Source organism: Myxocyprinus asiaticus, chromosome 24 (genome assembly GCF_019703515.2).
Source record: "Myxocyprinus asiaticus isolate MX2 ecotype Aquarium Trade chromosome 24, UBuf_Myxa_2, whole genome shotgun sequence".
Taxonomy (NCBI): domain Eukaryota; kingdom Metazoa; phylum Chordata; class Actinopteri; order Cypriniformes; family Catostomidae; genus Myxocyprinus; species Myxocyprinus asiaticus.
Window position 1 is genome coordinate 10,923,673 of NC_059367.1, and position 24,273 is coordinate 10,947,945.

Below are 24,273 nucleotides of genomic sequence, written 5' to 3' on the forward strand. Positions count from 1 at the left end.
ATTGTCCAACCTCTTCTGAAGTTACGCATAAAAGGCGTTGTCATGTGGCATCTGTACATTTTCTCAGAGCTGTTCACGATGCTCCAATCACAGCCATTTGTGATTATTGCATAAGATTTTTTTAAAACCATTTTCTGGAGATTACAAGGGCAGATTTCCATCCACCCATTTAAATTAATAGATTTAAACAATCATACTGTTCATGTATAAATCTTTCTAGTCTAAGTAAAAAATAAATACATTTAAAAAATAAAAAAACGTCCTGGGCTTGCATACAGCCTAATTATTGGAGGATTCTGCTTCGGTCAGTAACTGCCTTATTGTGGAAAACGCCTTTGAATATGAATGTCTGTCAGGTAAGAGTGTGGATTCTTTTTTTAAATACCAACATTTTGAAAATCATCCTCCTCGCAATAAGTCCCTACCAACTTTCAAACCAAACCTATGCCCTTGATATACGGTAAAAAATTATAATATATTTAACAAGACAATACATGCAATATTACAGTAAAATATCGTTAATTTATTTTTTTAGTTGTAAAAATGATCATTTTACAGTACAATTAACAGTAAAAATGTATATTATATTTAACAAGAGAATACATGTACTTTTTACTCTAAACTATTGTTAAAATTACGGCAATAATTGAGCGTTCCCAGAAGTTCCTACGTGACCAATCACATTTCATTACATTTTATGGGAATAGTTGTTTCTTATTTTTTATTTCAGTTATGTACAATAGGGTGATCTGTGTTATATTTTATGTAGTTTAGTTAATGTTTATTGCATTATTTTAGTGTCACGTTTTACTCTGATAGTGTTTTGTGTTTGTGTGAGTAACACTGTGCACTGTGTCTGCATGTGTATAAATTCTATCAGAAAGACTCACAGACTTAAGTAAAGTTGGCACAACATTTATTAGATAAATAATGAAATACAGGAATGTAATGTCTCTTTTTGGCATAAGCCCTGTCTGGCGGTCCAATGAAATTGCTACTCAAACCGTCAAATCCTGCCGGAGATAAGAGGCAGGGGGCGAGGAGCCTACCCCCATGCAGGACGGGACTCAACTGGTGGAGGTTGCTGTGTTGGCACACTGAAACAGCAATTTCATAGATTTTAAGCAGACTTACAAAGCAAGGGCTGATCTATGATTGGCTAGGAGCTACCTAGATAATGGCCTGACGATTTACAGCTGCAAGTCTTCCCGTTAAAACTATGCTTCGCTTACATGTATTGCTCCTGGAGGGGTCACTTTTATTGTTCCAGAAGTTTAGTATCTTAAGTTTATATTATTTAATAATATAAACAGTAGTGAACCGTAAAATATACAGGTATCAAAACTGCATCCCGTAAAGCCCGAAACATGGTCACTGTATTTTTTACAGTGTGCATGGTGTAATCTGATGCAGTCAGGTAAGTTCAGTCATATCAAATAAAATATTTTACTTGAATAAAACCACTTAATTTAGATGTTACTCAATCAAGCACCTTATAGGTTACCTTAGACTTACTTCTTCAAAGAAAAAATGTATTGGCAGTAGCCAACATAAAACTAATCAACACTCAGGGGATGAAACATTATCTGGGGGTTTACTACACAAGCTGCTGTCAGTGCAGGGAACTACTCTATCAATATAGATTGAAATGCAGATCTTGACACAACAAAGGAAAAATCACAGTCAATAACCTTTATTTGCTAAGCATAAATCCTTAGTTCAATCTGAGCACCAACCAAACCAATTATTTTAGGGCTGTATGGATGATATAAAGACCTCTTCTCAATATATACAAATTTTACACTCAAGATCAAAGCCAGGCCTGTATGTCAGCAAATGAAATAAGAGAATCGTCAAGATGGCGCTATTACCATGGCAGTGATGATGGTGACACAAAGGCAAGATGTTCTCTCCGGAGTATTCAAGTTATACAACCACCAGGCTACAGGTGCAGTATACATCTACTCTTCCTCCAAAAATGTTTGTGTTTGAACTACTGTGAGATTTAGACAGATATGTGTGTCTAGTGAGCCTGGCAGCAGATGTCATCCCTGTGGGAGAATAAGTCCATGTGTGTTTTAGTCTACAGTATGTGTGTGTGTGCATGCGTGCGTGCGTGTGTGCGTGTGTGTGTGTTCGTGAAAGAACAGCAGGTCTTGAGTCAGCCAGCAAGATACATACATCCCCGCCAGTGAGCAAAGGCCTTGCTGCTTCCAAGAAATATATGCATGTTCAAAACGATCCACACATTCTCTCAATGTCTATAGGCTGCAAATTGTATCACCACAATGTCAAAGCATCTTGTTAATTTCAAGTCAGCTAATGGTACACTTTCCCTGTTCATTTATAAGAAAATATGATATATACTGTAATAAAAAATGTGCACATTACTTTTTACTATTGACTTAACTGTTTATTATGATGAGACAACAATTATAGTCTGGGTCGCATTTTCTTTTACTTTAGTTTTGTTGTTTTGTTCATGGTTTTCGATACATATCACGCAACCTGTCCATGTTGGCATCTATCTTATTTGGTTAGCTTCTACCATGTGACAGATGAATTGCAAAAAAAAAACAAAAAAGAAAAAAAAAGTAGTTTAATTAAATGAATAGCCTTTGACGTCAACAACAAAAGATATGGGAAGTATTCTCTCCTCCCTTTTAAAGGTTGAAAAGCTTACTTATTTTGCTATTTTAACCATACAAAATTTGGTTGCATTTTTCATTTAGCATTTTTTTTCCTGCTGTCTACGACTCTATCAGAACAGACCTGCAACCCATTTTTGAGTCCATTAGTATGGTTATTTCCACTCATAATATTCTACTGTGCATTTATGAATATTTATTGTGATTGCAATATTGATAATCATAATTAGGTGTCTCTGCCGTTCAGAGTGAATGGTTGAGCCCACGGGGGTGATTACAGCAGCTATAACACACAGAAATCTGTTAAACTGCCCACACCTTTACAGTTCTACATTCATCTCTCCTCACTCAGATGTAAGCCACATAAACATTGTATCATTATCTCTTTTTCTAGTTGTTTAGCGACCTCTCCATCCTTGTCGCTGTCTCTCTTTCTCTTTGTCATCATTCTAAATGGCGAATGTATCATGATGCTACAGCTATTTAATATGCAGGGCAAGAAGTGTGAGATCTCATTCATTTATCCCTCAATCAGTTTGTCAATTTATCAGCTGGGGAATTAGGCGATTCATCAACCCTCTTTCACCCTTTTATTATTGCAGGCATCTTTCCACAGCACTGTCGCATGTAGATGTGATCGCTCACTCAAAATCACTGTAAAGGTCGATATTTCATAACATTTCCAAGGTCACAATTGTTTTAGGATGTTACATAGATCAAATATAAAATAGTAATCATCTCATCTCATTCAAAGTTTTAAGGAACGGACTAGGTAAGAAAGTTCGGCGTTTTCACTCTTTATAAGGCTCTTAAAGCCTGTTTATGGACTCTTTTTATTGTGTAGAGCCTGTGGAGCTTCTTCCCAATGACTTTACGCTGTCAGCTACAAGCGGTAAGGCAACAGATGAGCCAAGACTGAGTCTTTCCAGCAATCATGGCTTAACTGCCCACAGAGGGACTTCTTTAGGAAACATTGAGCTGTCTGTAGGACTGAGCACCAATGGATCAGACTGTATTAAAAATGGCTGAACCACTATGAGTTGTTTGTATTTATCTTGCCAAGGAGCAAATCAAAGCCTAGAACCCCACTTCTCTACAATCCATCACAACAGATAAAGAATAGTCAGACAGTGCAAAGAAAAGTTTGTACAGTGTTGGAAAAGATATTGCTAATCATCCATCTTTGTCATGCAAACAGCACGCCGATCAATGCAAAATTCCCTGATATTGAAATCATTATGAATTGAATTATTTTTGATGAATTCAAGCGTCTTTTTTCTTGCCCTTGGCAGATCAAGCTGGAATCTCTCTGCAGTCCATTCTTTCATGTAATTTGGCACAAGCAGCCAGTCACTGAAGTTCGAAAGGGAAATGTGTGAAGTCCCAGCAAAGACAACTTTAAAAGCTTATCGAGACTGTTCAAACAGTAAGACAAAGCAGTCTCATCAGCTATATGCATGCCAATGATACAACTAAAAAAATCTGCAACAGATGTGCTGTAGTGTTTTGAGCACACTGATATTCAATTGATATCTATATATCAATAGAATATCTATATACAGTCACTGATACTTTATGGGATGAATGAATTTTGTTTGCAGTACTTTCATGTTTGCCCGGCTTCTGCGTCTGATTACGGAATCAGTGCTCCAGACAAAGGATTTCTCCTCCTTTGCGCCAAGACACACACTGACGCCCTGACCATCCACCATTACACAACAAATAACATTGATTTATTGGCTAAGCATGCAATGCAATCAATAATTTCACAGCCTAGGAACATTAAGTCAACATGAAAGAAAAATCATCCTTGAAATTATTAATCTAACAGTGGAATAACCATTCCAAATGTTCCCTATTTAGATGTCATAAAAAAATAAATTAAAAATAATAACATAAAATAACAAAAATGTATACAAACTGTAATAATTTAATATTTAATACAAATGATAACAATAAATCTCTTTGCATATTCAAACTGTAAAAGTAATTTTAACTGAGAAGATTTTTGTGATTATTTTTATTGCGTTCTACAGAAGCTGATGCTTGGTGCATGTTACATTTAGAAATGAAAATACCATCAGTCGCTCAACGTCCAGACCTTTTCCTTTGTTCATAATTCATAAAACAAATCGTGGTTGGAAACCACAAACTACAGTCATGTTAAACCTTCTATACATTAAAATAATAAGAGTGCATTTTACATTTATTTTATTAACTTATTATATTATTATCTTTAAACGCTCATAAAATATGAAATTATACTGGAACAAAAAAAAAAATGTTACTAGAATGAATATATATCTCAAAAGCAGCAATCTGGACTCAGGGTTTGATGGATAGAACATTCTGTTGGATAAACCAATGTCCTAAAATTTCATTATTTACAAAAAGGAAGAAAGAAAAAGCTTTCTGGCTAGAAATAAGCTACTCTGAGCTCCCACACAATAAATTAATTGATGTACACATAAAGTGGGAGAGCATGCTAATTACATCAAATCATATTATGTTCTTTCTGGCTCAATCCCCAAAATAAAACATCAACAACTGAGGAACAGTTGAACTGATTAACTTAATATGACTTTACCATTCTGAATGATGAATTTGAGGTGATTTCTCTATTTTTCTGCCATACGTTGAGGCAGGTGTTTGGCAGCACCCCAGACACAGTGATGACAGTGAGAGTTACAAGACAGCAGGCGAGAATGAGTTTGAACAGGTCCTGAAATTAATTTAAATATAAACTGTCCACTGAAACAGGACAGAATAAAGAACGAAATAAAAATATTTTTTTATTGCTTTTTTGGAGGTATACGCTGCCAAAGTGACTGACCCTCATTCATTTCGGAGCACGGAGACAAATAAACTAATAATTTTCATAGAGGACTTAACATGTAATTCATTAAATAATATGAATTTAATAATTTAATATTTAATCGAGATAACCCTTGTTTCACAATAAAAAACTGACTTTAAATGGCAAAAAAAAAAAAAAAATAAATAAATAAAAATAAAAAAAAATGCATTATCCATAGCCTACATTTTAACGCAAATTGCCCCATTACAGCAAACATTATTTCATTGCTTCTTCATAATGCATTTTACATTTACAAACTATTAAAATAAATTGCTCAGCTGATGTTTAGTTCAGTGTGTCTGAATATGGGCAGTAACTCTCTCAGGGTCGCTTCACAAACTAAATGCAGCGATTCATAAAAATAAAATTCATAAATAAATCTCGGCCTTCTTACCTCATATTGAATATATTGTTTCCTCCATTCTGGAGTAATATGAGCGGATAGGTGCTCCGCAAACTTCATGCTGGCGGAGCAAATATCCACAGCCGGCCTATAATAATAATATCCTCGGGTCGGTCGGGCAGCGTCTTCTTGGGGGCTTTTGTTATTTCTGTCACTAAGTTACGCAGCCGCTCTGTCTAAATCCCGTCCCGTCTTTTACACTATTTCCCGTTCCCACATATCCCCTTTCAAAGTGAAACGTGCAACATAAAGAGACTAAAAGTAGCCTTCTCCTTCCCGAAACAGGTGACTGAATGACAGCGCTGGAGCCCCGGTCCGGGCGTCGCTGGGAGTGACTTTCTCTCTCGCGACTGTCTGAGCGCTTGTAGTTGCTGCTATCCGCCATCAGCGCGCGCTCGTTGAAAGAAGAATGTGCGTCACAGCGCACCGAGAGGCGCGTGTAGAAACAGCTGTTTGTGATCACTGTTTTCTTTTGGTAAAAACGTTCTATAAGAGTACATTTAATACTCTTAAAACTCCAAGCCTTGTTTTAACCTCTATTTTATGGATATACAATTTTATATAGATTTTGATATCTCTTAATACCCAATAAAAAGTCACTATAGTCAATATAATCTTGTCATTTTGATTTTTTTTTACTGTGTTCTCAGTAATATTAATAATAAAAAAAAAAATAATAAAAAAATAAATGTTAAAGCTGTTTTTGTCTGGTCAAGATAGATTTCTTAGTGCTAATGCGTCAATATGTCAAGCCAAAAGGAAACAAGTGTAAACTCAGAACCCAAATAGGCTAATTGGAGCCCTGATTAGCCTATTTATTTATTTATTTACTTGTTTATTTCATACCCTAAGCTCTGCCTTAAGTCCATTAATGACCAATCATACCTTGGCAGCTGCCGTCAGTTTTTCAAGCATTTTGCTCTTTTCTAACGTAAGTCTAAGGAAGTCCTGTGTGTTTGGATAGTTTTAAACTTTCACTGAAGTTATCCATCAACACGGTAAAACTTTGTTTCAGGAGCACTTTTAACAGAGACACAATGCACTCACAGAGAAAACACATGGCGTTGTTCTTCTTTATGAATGCTAATAATCTTGAGAACTGCATGCTATGAATTTAACTGTGTAATTCCTCATTCCCAAATGAACCTGTTTTACATCAACTCTTCTCCATGTTTGTAAAAACAAAAACAAGTACTAGTAGGAAAGCTTGTCAGACCTAGCAACAGCAACCATGGGGGAAGGGCCTGGGCAAAGATCAAGGCTGCATCCGAAAATGTAGGCAGCTGACTTGCTGCCTAATCAGTTAATGGCTTAACTGACAGCTTTTTTGAATGAATGGAACTCTTAATGAAACTGGTCTCAGAACAGTTTGAAAAGCACCTTATGACATCCTTCCTCCAAAGGCAGCATTTTCCAGTTTTCCAACGCAGCCCAAGTGTAGCATTGTAAAGCAGCTCTTAAAAGATCCTAGACAGATTTGTCCTGTCAGAATGACATCATTTGCTAGTTCAGCTGCTGGGAATCTGATGCAGTCACCCTTTAATTACCTAAGAACCTTATTTACATTGTTAATTGTTATAATACTGCTGAAGCCTTCAAATTTGCATTACTTGTTCTTATGATGTAATTTTGAAATAAATAAAGTATTCATATATTCTTTGCCCTCTTGGATGATGGAAAGGCAGTGGTTTGCCTCTTTGATGAAAAAACAAAAACAAAACAAAAAACAAGCTCAATTGTAAATGGCCTACTTTTTTTGTACTGCATGAAAAAGGGCATTCTACATTTTGACAACAGTGAACTGCAATAAACTTTATGTGTGTGTGTGTGTGTATATATATATATATATATATATATATATATTAAAGGGGTCATGACATGCCTTTTTTTATTATTTTAATATGTTCCTTGAGATTCTCGTATAATTTTAGCAAAGTTTTTTTTTACACAAAAAACAGTCATGTATTTGTAACAGGCATTTGCAGATCGACGACGAACACCACGTAGACATCCTTCCCTCGACCGACAAGAGACTCAGTCGTGGGAAGGACGTCTATGCGGTGTTCGTCGATCTGCGAGCCGCCTTCGATTCAGTAACGAGGGAACAATTCTGGGAAGTGCTAGACGCCGAGGGAGTCTCCCAGAGCCTGAAGCAATGAATTAGGAGTCTTTACGCACAAATGAGAGGGGTGGAGATGATAATCGGCGGGTGTTCCCAAGAGTTTGAGATGGGCAGAGGCGTGAAGCAGGGGTACAGCTTGAGCCCACCTCTCTTCCTGGTCTTTATGAACCAGGTGATCAAACAATGCCGGTGGAGAACATGGCGACTGAAAGTTGGAAACTGGAGGATGACACTGGTGTACCTGCAATCTCTGGTGTACGCGGACAACATCATTCTAGTGGCAGAAAATGAAGAAGAGCTGCAGCAGGCCTTGGAAGAGTGGACCCATACATTCAAGGACAGCGGCATAATCATCAATGTGAAGAAGACCAAGGTGATGCAGTTCACCAAAGGAGAGCCAGCAGCCCTCAACATCATGTAGGAGAACAAACCAGTCAAACAAGTCGACTGGTTCGAATACCTTGGGACCATCTTCAAGTCAGACAACAAGCAGGACGTGGAGATCAACAACAGGATCTGCAAGGCCAGCCAGATTTAATACAGCATCAACAACACCATAGTAGGCAAACAAGAAATCAACCAGAAGACCAAGTTGCATGTCTACAATGCCATCTACTTGCCAACACTCATATATGGAGCAGAAAGCAGGACCATGCAGAGGAGGCTAGAGAGCCAAATCACAGCCGCCCAGATGAGATATCTGCAAAAAGTGGTGGGGAAGACCAGGAGAGACTGTGTCCACAACACAGCCATCAGGGAGGAGCTCAAGCAGGAGCCCATCAGTGACATCATCGAGCGACGAGAACTGAGTTAGGTCAGACACATCGCCCACAATATGGAGAACCGCAAGCCCAGGCAGATGTGGCAAGCCAGACCAAAAGGCAAGAGAACACAGGGACATCCCAAGATCGAGTGGGATGAGTACATTGCCGGTGTTGCGAGGAGACAAGGGAAGACTCTTGGCGAGGTGCAGAGACTGCCCCATGCAGGACAGAGGGGAGTTTAACTCCTGGCTCAAGAAGCCCGACGCCTATCGGCACATACAGGAAAAGTAAAAGAAGAAGATATTTGTAGAACATTATCAATTTCCACCCACATTCTGACCCTCTGTCAGAAACACTTGTTTTTGGTGCTCTTTCTACTTGCTATCTTACTGCTCACCGCTACTGGGTGGGGCAACAGAAGTGATTAGATAAAGTAGATGTTGATGTGTTGTTGTGGAGGCGGTCAGATGCAAATGTATATCACAGTATGATATCACAAGGTGAAGGAAGTAGAGAATGAGTCGTTTTGGCAGCTTGATTTCAACAAATGCTCCTTTTACAGTGAGGAGGAAGTTATGGAACTTACAGTATGTTTTTATAGTACAATGATCTCTTATATGTCAAAAGATCAAGAAAAATGTGATTCTTCATGTCATGACCCCATTAAGATCATGATTTTGCTGTAGTGTTAGATTCAGGAAATTGACAAAAAGCCAATATGAAAAAAATAAATGAATGATTCAAATACATGACAAAGTTAAAGAAAGTCAAAACTACAACCCCGAAGACCTTCCAAGTATTCCAGTCTTGTTTTAGTTTAACTCAACTTCTTGATATATTGCTTGCTGATTTAAAACCATTTTAAACATGATTTATGTCCCTTAAGAGGCCTTCATTCCCCTTTAATGTTGGTTTATTTTAGCACACACCCTGGTGCCAGTTTTTGCTCTGGGGCAACACAGGGAGATCCCAAAACAAAAAAAAAAAAAAAAAACTACTATGCCCCAACCAGAAATGTGCAGGAAAAAAAAGTCAGAACATTTCCAATTTAATCACCCTGGGCAAGTTCTCTTTATAATTCATAGATATTTTTCCATTCATCTGTATGGATTCTGAAATGACAGATACAATTTATGGTCAAATCAAATATTTAATAATTAGAAAATTGATTTGGAAATATTGCAAGGGACCTCGGCTTGCAGAGGAATAAGATTGTAGTGGGCATAAAGATATGCCAGTCAGTTTGAAAGATGTGGACTGTGTGCCATCTTGTGGTCAATGTTTATCATGCAAAATCAGCTGCTAAATTTCTAATAACAAACGAAATTAATTAATAGAAATAGAGCAACCAAAAAAGTCTGCTGCACGCTAATTGTGAAATAATGTGATATTTCTGTTTTCAGTAAACTCTAGTAGCCTATACACTGTCCAAAGACATCAGAAATATATTCCTTTTTATGTTGAAAGTTGATATAAACAATTTCAGGGAAAAAATAGATCTAGAGGTCCTATTAGGTAATATCCATAGTGTAATATAATATGTACATTTTTGTGGTCCTTTAATTCCCTGACCATTCCCTGGTCAGCAAAAGAGGTCAAACACATGCCTTCAAGATTAATTTAAATAGCAAAGGCACAAAAATTTGCTTTTTTCTGGTCACAAAGTGCATCAAGACTGGAGAAAAATAAATGTATTTTTATTGAATACTGATGGAGCAACATAATTTGTGTGAAAATAAATATTAACGAAAGATTGTTTTGATTAAAATTCATTAAAAAATTTTAAAACAATGTGGCAAAGAAGCCTTTTACCCCACACTTGGGGTAAACGCTCCCACATTTGGGGTAAAACCAAATACTATCCTTTCATTTAATGGACAGTTATTAGAAAACTTTTGACTTAATCACCTTGAACAAAATTGAAATTATTTAGTCTCAAAATAAATGTGATCATTTCAGGGATTCTCATTAGCTATATACATTTGTAACATATATATATATATATATATATATATATATATATATATATATATTAGATCAAATTACCTCAAAATCAAACTTTAGACATTGCACACGATGAGCTTATGGATCAGGAATATTTTGCAGTGTATAGTGACAAACAGGTGGTGAGGAAAGTACTGTGGTAGGTTTTGTTGCTGTTTAGTGTTTTGGGAGAAAATAAAATCAAAAGTGCCTTTGACCCCAGGGCCCTTTAGACCCGTTGTACTTTGGTTTATAATATCTAGATATAATATGCTATAGATACTATGTTTAGTTTTGTGAAAAGTTGTTATTGCGTGATTTTTCTCTTTAACATAATGCGTCCATTGTGAATGTGGTAGGACCTAAAATACTGGAACTGTTACTCGCGGTCACAGTAGGCGCTCGTGACTTTTATTGTGACGTACCAGTGACGGACCAAATTTTCAAAACAAGTCCGACTAAATCAGATTACGTATAACGTTCTGTAGGTACTACCCGTATGCGTTGTGTTATTAATATTTATTTATTAATTAAAGCATTAATAAACTTAATTTCCCTTTAGGAAATCTCTATTCATTACAATGGCGTCCCGATCTCCGTCATCGTCCCCAGACTCAGCGACGGGCTCCGGTACTGATCCAGCCCGGCCTGACACCGGAGAGCCGCTCGGTGGAGGATCCGATTCGGATTCAGATTTCGGATTAGAGAAATCTGATTGTGGCTCTGTGGATACAGCGCTTCGATTGGAAGGAGCAGAGCTGGAGAACGAGTTTGAGGCGGCAGCAGACCGGGTCCGAGATCTAGTCCAGACAGCCAGTAGAGAACAGTTGCTGTATTTGTACGCCAGGTTCAAACAGGTAAACTCACAACAGCTGTCTTTGTCCTCTTTAACAATCGCAGTAAAGATAGTTGACATGTCTACGACAGGGCAAGGCGGATTTAGAGCAACAACAACAACAACAACAACAAAAAGTTTGAATTCCCAACCGCAAATTATCTTTTACCGTGGTTTTCACCATAGTATCCATAGCCACAGTTAATTCGGATATTGTTACTACTACAAAGCCCTAATACAATAATATGCGATCTCATTCAAAACCGACTGTTTAAACTTTTACAATATTATTATTATTATAATTTTAATTACAGTGATTATAATGCCAAATTATCATTGTATTACTCATATAAAATGAACTGACTATGGTGCTTTCATGGCATACACTGTGGTTCCCGTGTTAAATAAAGGTGTGTGTACCTCTGACAGATGTGTCTGTTGATTCCGTATGAGAGTCAGTGGAGATATGCAAGAGTGTCTTTAATGGAGGTTACAACGGGGCACTAAAAGGCACTTTTGATTTAGTTTTCTCCCCAAACACAAAACGCAACAAAAACTACCACAGTACTTTCCTAAACACATTTTTGTCATTTTACACTGCAAAATATTCCTGATCCATGAGATCATTGCGAGCAATGTCTAAAGTATTGATGTACATTTATCTAATGTTTAATTATTTTTTTAAATACTGCAAATGTATGTAGCTAATGAGAATCCCAGAAACTGTCACATCTATTTTGAGACAAAATACTTATTTGTTTCAGTTTTGTTCAAGGTGATTGAATCAAACATTTTTTAATAACTGTGAAATAAGTGAAAGGATAGTATTTGGGGTAAAAAAGCATCCCTGTTGCAGGGGATAAAGGCTCCTATAAAACACATCATTTTTCTTAAGTGGGGCAGATAGATTTGTTATGAAGAATGTTCAAAGTGGGCTCACGTTGACTGATTCAACCACAATGGAGATTAATTTGTTTATAGAATACTTGAGATGTTATAGAATGCCAAAAATTAACAGAAAATGGTAAACCCTTTTCTAAAATGGTTATTTTGTGAATGTAACAATCTTAATTTGTTACTCAAAAAGCATCTTGCTGTCTCAAAAGTATTTACCTAAATTGACACATTTTGCCCAATAACTATTGTCCCTATTTTTACATGATATCACTATATACCCCCTGGGGGCCTTTTACCCAAAGTGTGGGGTGAAAGGCTCCCTCTCCACTTTTAAATGTTTTTTAATTAAAAAATAAAGATTATCTTTTAAAATAAATAAATAAATATATTATCAAAATTCAATTAAAAATAATGTATTTTTTTTTTCAATCTTGATACACTTTGTGACCAGAGAAGAAGCACATTTTATTTAAAGGATTAGTTAACGCACCCCTGTGTTGTTATAACCCTTTATGACTTTCTTTCTTTTTCTTAACACAAAGGGAGAAATTGTGAAAATATATTGTGCTCAGTGATGTCATACAATAGCTGTTTAAGGTGACAACCTCTTCAAGCTTCAAAATAATGCAAAAGTATAATTCGAAAGTCTAATAAATTATTCCACGAGACTCATGATTGTTATGAAAGCATACGATAAGGAACAATTTATTCTAATGTATTCAATGTACAACAAAGCTGCACACAAAACAGAGAAATTAATTTACTAAACATGTCTGAAGAGATTGTAGTAGAAGAACTGATGCATTTCAATGCTCAGCCGTATTTTTTATAAAGATTTTGGACTGTTCACAGTGGATTGAGTTACCCAAGCAATGCCAAAAAAAACAACCAAAAAAACCCCAAACAAAACAAGCAATCGATAGAATGTACTAGAGCCTGACTGATATGGGATTTTTGAGACCGATAATGATTTTAGAGAGGGAAAATTCACTGATTACCGATATGGTGGCTGATATATTTAATTTTTGAGCTGGAATGAAAACAGACCTTTTCTATGTGGATTTTTCACCGATTTTGCACTGATATGACGGTACTCAGAAGGCTGATATTTTTTATCAAAAAATATTTGACTATTATTATACATTCTAGATGTATAAATTCTAGAAATGAACACTGAGAAAATAAAGAATAAATAAAAATATAATAAATAGCTAAATTAACATCAGTACTGTTTAGTATCAGTCAAATGCTGACCATTAAAATAAAGAATAAATAAAAATATAATAAATAGCTAAATAAACATCAGTACTGTTTAGTATCAGTCAATTGCTGACCATTAAAATAAAGAATAAATAAAAATCTAATAAATAGCTAAATAAACATCAGTATTGCTTTTTAGTATCAGTCAATTACTGACCATTAAAATAAAGAATAAATAAAAATCTAATAAATAGCTAAATAAACATCAGTATTACTGTTTAGTATCAGTCAAATGCTGACCATTAAAATAAAGAATAAATAAAAATCTAATAAATAGCTAAATAAACATCAGTATTGCTGTTTAGTATCAGTCAAATGCTGACTATATTAATACTGCCAGTCAATTATTGGCAGTTTGTAAAACAAGAAGCATTTACACCTGCCGAAATAAGAGATAAACAGCAGCAGCGGTGTTACACCGTATTCTGCTATACAAGTTCAGGGGAAACTTTCAACGGTGGAAAACCAGACTGTTAAATATTACATTTTATAAATGCAACGACTGGAATTGTTCGGTTGAAGGGAGTACCAAACTGTGAATCCTGAACAAAACAGTTTGGTGAAGACATGTTTACACATTAGCTTCCACTCAGCTGACAACAATAGCCTAGTTTCCATCCACTTTTCGCGCTATTTTGTTATCGACAAAGTGAAAATGCATACAATTTTTTGGCGAAATTTGCCGTCATCTGCCTGTTTCCATTCAAATGGCCTTTTATCGATAAAAATGGTGTGCGTGATGACATCATGCCTAAAAAACATTTTGTGGCATAAGTTTTGGTTTAGCGCAAAATAAATTTGCCCTTAAGCCGTTTCCATTCAGAAATGTGTGTTTATCGCTAATTCGCCTGCCAGATGTCCCTAATTTTTTCCTCCTTAGTTTTGGTAAAATGGGGAGAGTATTGAGACAATTCATTGAAATTAGCCAGCTTACTGTCATTTTAATTTCACAAATAAATGCAATCAGAAGATGAGGAATTGCAATCAAAAGGGAGCAGTTGCCCTTCTGATAGGACTGTAATATTGGTGCTGATGTTGCGCCTATCGCAGGTTGTCACCGGTTCTGACCCGAAAGCGAATCATCATGGCCCTGTTCAAGCTGGAAACCTGCACCAAGTAGTGGGGAAATTTTCAGTCTTAGTATAAGGACCATCCATCGACGTGTGTATGCGGTGTGCACAGCTATTAAAGAAAAATTGATGCGGTGTAATATCAGGGTTTACATTGATGCATTCCTGATATTCAATAGGCTATTTTGAACAATCATCTAATCTAAAGCATTGCCATCACAGCTGCATTATGTCCCATATTTGTCCAGCAACTTTTAACGACCAACTGAACTTGATTATCATCTCAAATTAATTTTAGCATCATCATGCAATTAACATTTTCTGAAGAAGCTCAGCAAATGCGATCCGAGGTAAAGAGGTTTAGATTTCAAATATTTAAATGTTTTAAAAGGATCAAAACTTGTTTTCTGAAAGTAAACTCCACATTGGACAAATAGTTCTGATAGTTTATAGTCTTGAAGTGTAGAAAATGTCATTCAGCCGACTTTCGTCTACAGAACAGGGTAAGGCTAATTTAAGTTTGTGTAAAGTAAAGGCATATATAGGTCTAAAAATAAAAAATATTTCGTTTGGTAATTTAAAAAAAAAATAATTATTTAATGCTTTATTTGTTTGGTAATTTAATTTAATATAGGGAATTTTGCCAGCATTTTTTCAAAAGTAAGCTAAACAATAATTTTATAAAATTGGGCTATATGTTAGTGTTCCAAATAAGTATTGTATATTTATTTTTTAATTTAAAACCTCTTTGTGCACAGAAATGATATATATTTTTGTATTGTGGGCTAATTCCGTGACTGCTGTCTATTATTTTGGATGGTGTATAAAAGCAACTTTAATAAATAAATGGATGTATACCGCGATTAAATTAATCACAAACAGTGGCCATTCATTTGTTCTCCGTTCACTTGTCAATGTGCATGTTTTGATGTGAGATATTTTTATTGGCACACCTGGAAGTGTCATGATTGCAGTGATCGGATCTTTATGCCGTTCAGATCAATCCATAATCACGTACAATAAATTGTCTTTCAAGAAACCTATACCTTGTCGTCATGATTAACACATGCTAATGATTGGGGTCAATTCTGTCATGTGTCACTACATTTTTGCGTTAATGCCAATTTTCTCGACAAAAAGTGTTTCCAAACCAGTTTTTCGCGACATTTGTTGTATCGACATAGAGTTTATATGCTAGAGTTAAACGGAAAAATATTATGTCGTTTCCATCAGCTTTATTTTGATGCGCTAAAAATTGTTCGCAAAACATCCTTGGATGGAAACGTAGTTACTGAAAGTAGCTACGTGATTGACTATAAGCTCGTTGTCACAGAGAGTAAAAGACAGACGTTGTTTATTTTACTTTCCAGCATTGTGTCTCACCAACTACGTAACAACATAGCTTGAAATCTACACTCACCACACACAATCCACCACCGCACCGTTGTCTGCTGAACTGCAAAAAGATACTCTGATGTTTACCTTTCAATCTGCTACATTACTGACAAACTATAGCTGGCTAACAGCAAACAGACATGAGTGACATGGTTGTCAGGGACAAGGTTAATTTTATATTAGTCATATTGAAAAGGGAAAATGATGGGGTCATTGTTTAAGTTTCCAGTATATATTTTATAAACTAGTTAACTTACCAAGACACCGCTTAACTCCGCCCTGTCTGCAGAGCCACTGTCAGCTCAGAGTCAGCTCTGTAAACAGTGGAGTCGGAGCGCGCTCTGCTGGACAAACTATGCTATGACACCAATTCTAAAGCATTGTTTTCTGCATTATATGTTCTTAAAAAAAGTTTTCATATTGGCGCATATCGGTAAAATATACGCAGATACCGATATATCGATGAAAGGCTAATATCGGCCGATAATATCGGTCGGGCACTAGAATGTACCGTTGCTCGTCACTGTTGGTTAGGACAAAAATTCTGATTACCACAGAACAAAAGGAGTTTTCTCTTGAATGCCCCAATATTGCAAGGATGCTGCGTGAACCGTTGCTCTTGTTAGAGTTAGCCTTTGTATGACATCATTGAGCACAATATCTTTTCACATTTTCTTCCTTCGTGTTAAGAAAAAGAAAGTCATATAGAGTTATAACCACACAGGGATGAGCAAACAATGACTGCATTTTCATTTCTGGGTGAACTAATCCTTTAAGGTGTGCCTTTAGCCCCGTTGTACCCTACTGTGAAACATTTAACATTGGAATCAGTTTGTTGAGAATTGGTAAATTAATGCTGAATTAACTGTATTTAGAAAACAATAAACAAATGAGTCATTTGCATGTTTGACAGGTCAAAGTTGGAAAGTGCAACACACCAAAACCAGCTTTCTTTGATTTCGAGGGACAGAGAAAATGGTAAGACATGGGTTTATTTCACAGCTGACAAAGATGCAATTAAGTGACAAACTAGTTTGCTTTTATGTCCAGTAACATGAGCTTTTTGGGAACAAAATGGCCAAAAGACAGTTCAAATCAAAGCTTTATTGTTAAACAAAGTACTTCCTGTTTACAGGTCAGCATGGAAACAGCTTGGGGACATGAGTGCAGAGGAGGCCATGCAGGAGTATGTGTCTTGTGTACATGCCCTCGATCCAGAAGGCACCCAGAAGGTAAAGGTCATGCTGCTCACTGCAGGGGCCATTGTATAAGAGCAGTTTTCAGCAAATTAGGAAAGCTACACTTATAGGGATAGTTAAACCATTTACTCACCCTCATGCCATCCCAGATGTGTATGAATTTCTTTATTCTGCAGAACACAAAGATTTTTAGAAGACTATCTCAGCTCTGTAGGTCCTCACAATGCACGTGAATGGTGACCAGAACTCCAAAAGCTCCAAAAAGGAGATAAAGTCAGCATAAACGTAATCCATAAGACTCCAGTGGTTTAATCAATGTCTACTGAAGCAATCCAGTTGGTTTTGGGTGAGAACAGACCAAAATATAACTCCTTTTTCACTGTACATCTTGATAGCAGTGTCTTTGGCGATCATGATTTCAAGCTCGATTACACTTCCTATAGTGCCATCTAGCATGTTTTATGCGCTAGTAAGTGTAATCGAGCTTGAAATCATAATCATGCCTAGACATTGCAATGACAAGATGTGTAGTGAAAAAGGAGTTACATTTTGGTCTGTTCTCACCCAAAATTGAAATTGCTTCTGAAGACTTGGATTAAACCATCTGGAGTCTTATGAATTACTTTTATGCTGCCTTAATGTGATTTTTGGAGTTTCAAAGGTCTGGTCACCATTCATTTGCATTGTGAGTACCTACAGAGCTGAGATATTCTTCTAAAAATCTTTATCTGTGATCAGCAGATGAAAGAAAGCCATTCACATCTGGGATGGCATGAGGGTGAGTAAATAATGAGAGAATTAAATTTTTTGGGTAAACTAACCCTTTAATGATATGTCATTGACCACTATATTGATTTCTTTTTATCCAAGCAACTGAATCAGAAATAGTGTGTTGCCTTCTTTCATAATGTAAACAATAAAGTTATAGAACTGTTTGTAATAGATAAGGGCCCTCTTTCCATTGCACTAAATTACAAGATTAACCTTTTTAAAAGACTAGTCATCCATTCTGCAGTCCGGTCACTGATACCCTGATGCATTTTATGTGTTCTGGTCTCTTGATATGATACAATATGTCAGTCTGTATTATCACAATGAAACAGCATTGATCTTTTCTTGCTTATTTTTATGGCATATTAGTTATCTTTACAAATCTGTCTAATTTCCTTAGGCAAACTGCTGCATTTAAGTGGCTACCTACTGATACTATAACATCTGTGGAATTCTATGCTGTGAGAACACTACATAAGTGAGTGTGATGATACAATGACCAGCAGGGGGCAGTCTCAGATAGTGCGTGTGTTGAGATCCGTCAGTCGTACTCAAGTCTTTGGGTAGTTGACCATTGACTTAAAGAAAATCTTATCACAATCTGAGGGATCTTAAAGGGTTAGTTCACCCAAAAATGAAAATGGTCATCATTTACTCACCCTCATGTTGTTTCAAAGACTTCCATTCTTCCATAAAACACCAAAGATGATGTTAGGCAGAATGACTCAGTCACCATTCACTTTCATTGCATCTTTTTTTTCCTCCATCCAATGAAAGTGAATGGTGACTGAGGCTAACATTCTGCAAAACATCTCTTTTTGTGTTCCATGGAAGAAAGAAAATCATACGGGTTGGAACAACGTGAGGGTGAGTACATTTTGACAGAATTTTCATTTTTGGATGAGCTATCCCTTAAAATGAATGACAGTCAGGTTTGACTCAAAACCCTTCGTCCCTCTTTCCTGCGTTCATAATTACATTTTCTTCCTATAGCTCTCATATTCTCTTGATTTCTTTCTTGCTTTTGTGTGCCCCCACCCATCCTCTCCCTGCTTTTTACCCACAATCCCCATGCCAGTCCTAACTGCTCCTCTGAATCCTTATGTAACACATCTATCTCTCATTGACACCAGTGGAGGTAACGCAATCTGACTTCCATCCAGACTGGCACAGAAGCACAAATTCTCCACTCACCCTTATAAACTGATTTTGTTAGTCTGTTATAAAGAGGACAGTCAGCTCCATTACATGATAGAGAGGGAGAGAGAGAGACAATAGCTGGTTCCTAAACTCCTTTCTTCTGTAGGTAGAAAAGCGCATCAGCAGGAATTTTCTTGTGTTTTAATAAAACGTAGTGTATTACTCTAGCAAAAAGTGCAGATGCTGTGCTTTTCCACTCAAAGCAGTAATATTTTCTTTCTTCTTTAAGTCGTTGAATTAAAATTGTTGTAGAAAAGAGCCGGGTGGCTGCACAAAGCAATTTTAATCTTTTCCTCTTGTGAGTTCCTATCTGTGCTTGAATACCATGAATCCTTTGGACTCTCTCTCTCTCTCGCTGTATTACTCAATGATGTGATGTCTGCTAATAAGTATAGGATGAAAAAAGAAAAAATGTGAATGCAACTGTGTCAGAAATAACAAACCTGACATGTCCAGCAACACTGGCAACGTCCTGCCAGTTTTCTGTCATGTTTGAGCTCGAGTTGTGGGTGATTGGCCCTTTCTTTGTTCAGCTTATCCTATGATAAATTGTTTGTGAGAGTGGCTCCTATGGGCCACTGTTTTCTTTTATACAGTACACTATGTGTGTGTGTTTTGCCCATTTTATCAGCTAAACACCGCACTCAGAGTTTCTCTTTAGGAAGTAAGGGCTTTTTTACTCTATGAACAAATAAATTCTGTATTTTTGAAACTCTGTAGATGTTTAAGGCCTCTTAATGTATATCTCTAGAAGTGTTACACCTGAGAAGGTGAGGGCTTTTAACTCTATGATCTAATAAATTCTGTATTTTTTTTAATTATAAGTTCTGTATAGGCAGTGTTGGGTGTAAACCAATTACAAAGTAATTAGTTACTGTAATCTAATGACTTTTAGTTAAAAAAAAGTAGTGTAATCCATTACATTTTAAAGTCTTGTGATCAGATTAGTTACCGACTTTAATTACTTTTACGTGCATTATAAGTTTATGCATATTTCTAATATATTATTTATGTAAAATACATGAATTATGGCCCTGTAACGAGCCACTGTGAAGGAGAAATGTGAGGTGCTGAGTGTATGACTTGGGTGTAATAATGAACAAGGAAGAAGTACAGACATTATTTTGAATTTGTTGAGCAAAAAAAGTGTTTTAGAAAGTAACTAAAACGTAAAGTAATTAGTGTGATTACCTTTTCAATAAAGTAATTAGTTAAGTAATATGATTACAATTTTAGAGCAATAATAAGTCATTTGTAGTGGATTACTATATTTAAGTAATTTACCCAACACTTGTGTGTTGTTTTGATGTTTAAGGCCCTTTAATGTATCTCTAGGCTTCCAATGTGATCATTTTGATGGTTTCCTGTTTGTTGTTGGTGACTTGAGTTGTTTTTTTTTTGTCTTTCTCTAGACGTCAGAGCGAAGGGGAGGAGAAAAGCATACTGGATTCGGTGGGCCAGCAGTCAGCTGTCTGTACCAGGAGGAAACGATAAGGTAACACATCCCGCCTATGAATATAAAGATTTTATTATAATTTCCCTGTAATTTGATTTGATGCAGTGATTACTCTTGCATCAGTGACAGTGGCGTCTCAGGGTCATTATTTAGTATGGGGCACAAACAGTCACTTAATCAATTATTTGACCGATCTTAGAAACATTGACAAATAATTCAAAAGTCTGTCTGTCGTTTTGACAGATAAAAAAGAAACAAGAAAAACATTTTAACCTAGTCCATCAGTTTTGACTTCAATCTTTGTCCCTCACATTCCTGCTGTACATGTGCCTTGTTTATTCCATGGTATTAATATGCGTATTAGTTGTGTATTAACTGGCTCCATCATCATTAACACCTGATATTGTGTGTCCCTTTTGTGTTTAGATTTTGAGTAGAGGGTATCTAATTTCATGACTGCATACTGCGTACTTCAGTGTGTTAATGTATGATAATAAAGCGCAAACTGCATAATAACCAGGGTTGGGGAGTAACGGAATACATGTAACGGGATTATGTGTTTAAAATACAAAATATAAGTAACTGTATTCCACTACAGTTACAATTTAAATCATTGGTAATTAGAATACAGTTACATTCAAAAAGTATTTTGATTACCAAAGCAATTACTTAGCATTTTATTGTCATTTGTTTCATTTAATATTTAGTCCTTTCAGGTGGAAAACATTTATACATATAAATGATGCGATCCAAAGTGCATTTGAACAGCAGTGAAACACTTTCTTATGATGTGTTACATTCATACGAGCAGACAGAGAAGTAAGTTTGAAGTAAGTTTGGAGCAGAAGAAATAGAAATAAACCTTGTGTAAATTGTCAGCTTTACGCTAAGCTAAAATGCTATTTCTAGCCATTTTACATGCACAGGTTACCAGGCACGATCATATTTTTTATTAAGAAAATTCACGTAAGATCATAATTTATTTTTTCTAGTAAGACCTTTAATATTAGGGCAAAAATCTTATTCTTGATTATATTTTTTGTACTGTTTTCCTGTAAAAATATAAAAAATTCCTTAAAACAAGATCACTTTGATTTATCTTGTTTTAGAAACAACACTGCATAACATATTTAGGTTTTTCAGAGAATGTATTTTTAACATGTGTATTTTGTCTTACTGTACTGGCAGAGTTTTTATAGTCAAAACAAGTGAAAAAATCTACGAGTGCTGAAGAAGCAATCCAAAGTATTTAGAATACGTTACTGACCTTGAGTAATCTAATGGAATACGTTACAAATGGCATTTTACAACATGTATTTTGTAATCTGTAGTGGATTACATTTCAAAAGTAACCCTCTCAACCCAGATAATAACAAAAAGAAAACACAAAAAAGCAGCACATAATTTCAGCCAATTATGCATGCATTTAATATAAGTGCAAACAACACGTTTAGAACAGAATTGTCCATTATTTTAGTGGAGTAACTGTGTTAACTAAGCTTCACAGATGTGCTTCTCATGATACATTTTATGTTTACATCAGGTACTATGAATTTCTATGAGCTTGTGCATGTGTGTGTGCGTTTTAACCGGCAAAGTTTAAAAACCTTGTTTTAGCGCAGCAGTTGATTGACAGGTAGAAGTTTCACACTAGAACTCGTTGGTTTCACTGGACTCAAACTAGGGGAGTCAAAAAATCTATCATTAAACCTATCTATTATAATGTGCCATTATAATAGATGCTATGCCCCTCAGTGCCCTAGTAGACCATGACAGAAATTTTACAGAGAATAACGAATAAATAACTTTTTTTGGGAAACCTCTTAACATGATGCCACATAAACATCCCTAATAATTTAATCTCAGCACAAAACACCACTAAGACGTGCACATCCACGTCAAAAAGCTCAAGTGACCGTGAAAGTAAACCACAAATAGGCAATTCGTCAAAGGGTGTGCATATTAACTCGAATGAACAGCATAACAAAATTTATCAAAATGACAGACTCCTAATATTTAGCAGTCATTGATATCTAATACAAACCAATGCATCAACAACACAACACCTCAACGGCATACAATTCCGTGAAATGATGAATGGTGCTTAACTAATCCAACCAACAGCACATTAGAAGAAAAATTGCTTTTAAAACTTACCAGTGAAGTTCACTACACAGGACTGCAGTCAAGAGTGGTAACTTCCGACACTCATGTCAACAGTTGACATAAATATGATCAAAAGTTTTGATTGGCTCAGGGGCAAAGGCAAACTAGCCCCTCAGGCCATCTTTGAATGATCGTTGCACATTCGCATGATGTTCTCCAGATCTCCGTTGATTAATATTGAGGATGAAGGGCTAGCCCCATGCATAGCAAATGAGAATGATTAAATGGCTTTTATGCAACATACCTTAATAATAATATAATTTCTCAAAAGAACATATACTTTTTTTTTGTACAATGGACATAAAACACGTTTAAGTTGCAGAAAATATATTATTTCGTAAAATAAATGTATGATGATGCCATGAAATTTGCACAACAGTGCCACCTCTGGTGGAGCTTAGCCCCACTTGCCCCTACTGTAGAGATGCGGCTGATCAGTGAGGCATGATTCATTTTCCTGCTCATGGAACTCAAGGATACCAGACATCCCGGTGCTTCCTTCCTTTAACGAGACAAATTAAGGGCTGAATTCACATGGTTTTACCTCTTAAATTAAGAGTATTAGTATGCATGCTTAGGGGGTGAAGAGGCCTGAGAAAGCGGTGAAATTAATTTTTTTTTTTTATGATTATATCGATGATGAAAATGTAAAATGGATGGATCCGTACAAGGATGGATGGATGGGTGAAAGACAAATATGGAAGTATCAATGCAACAGGGGATCATTCCCCAAGTTGACTCGTCCCCAGAGAACATGAGTCGTTCTTTGGGGATTGGAAAGCAAAGAGACAATTATCCTCCCGTTCCCCCTCCTCTCCTCCCATTTGTCAGTCGCTGAGCGGCCTACCTCGGGCGTGACCCGATCAGACCGCCTCGCAGACTGCTTCACTGCCTTCCAATTTCCAACTTCAGTGATTGAGAGCCCTCCTGCATATTCAAACCTCTCGTTAGCATTTGATTAGAAAATTTGCATGTCCCCTGTGTTGCTTGATTGCTGAATTAGACACCCTGTAGTTCACTGACCGTCTGATCACACAAAACTGGCAAGACCTAGCAAAAGAATCAGTTCCATTCTGATTCGTTGGCTTTACGCAACTTCAAAGAATCGAGGTGCACCAGACCGACCTGGAAAAGAAATCATGGTGATTCCAGGTCGTGAGGAAGAACTAATGTTTTGTGATGTTAATGCCATCAAATGTTGATATTGGCACATTCTGAAAGATATATAAAGTTTTGTTTGAAGCACT

General features: G+C 36.3%; 2 protein-coding genes across 3 annotated transcripts in view; one reads left to right on the plus strand and one right to left on the minus strand.

The window, feature by feature from the left end:
* xpr1a (xenotropic and polytropic retrovirus receptor 1a) overlaps positions 1–6,222 on the minus strand; it is a 97,165-nt gene extending 90,943 nt beyond the window's left edge. Inside the window, exon 1 of the mRNA XM_051652941.1 lies at positions 5,900–6,222. Coding sequence (XP_051508901.1) covers positions 5,900–5,968 — 69 coding nt within the window. The 5' untranslated portion in view covers positions 5,969–6,222. The remainder of the gene's footprint in view (positions 1–5,899) is intronic.
* A 4,931-nt stretch (positions 6,223–11,153) lies between these two features.
* Positions 11,154–24,273, plus strand: part of LOC127414734 (acyl-CoA-binding domain-containing protein 6-like) — a 68,401-nt gene continuing 55,281 nt past the window's right edge. Inside the window, exons 1-5 of one of the 2 annotated variants that reach the window (XM_051652971.1) lie at positions 11,154–11,261; positions 11,340–11,634; positions 17,148–17,212; positions 17,370–17,466; positions 20,817–20,899. In XM_051652971.1, coding sequence (XP_051508931.1) covers positions 11,359–11,634; positions 17,148–17,212; positions 17,370–17,466; positions 20,817–20,899 — 521 coding nt within the window. In that variant the 5' untranslated portion in view covers positions 11,154–11,261; positions 11,340–11,358. The other variant, XM_051652970.1, reaches the window with a different exon arrangement.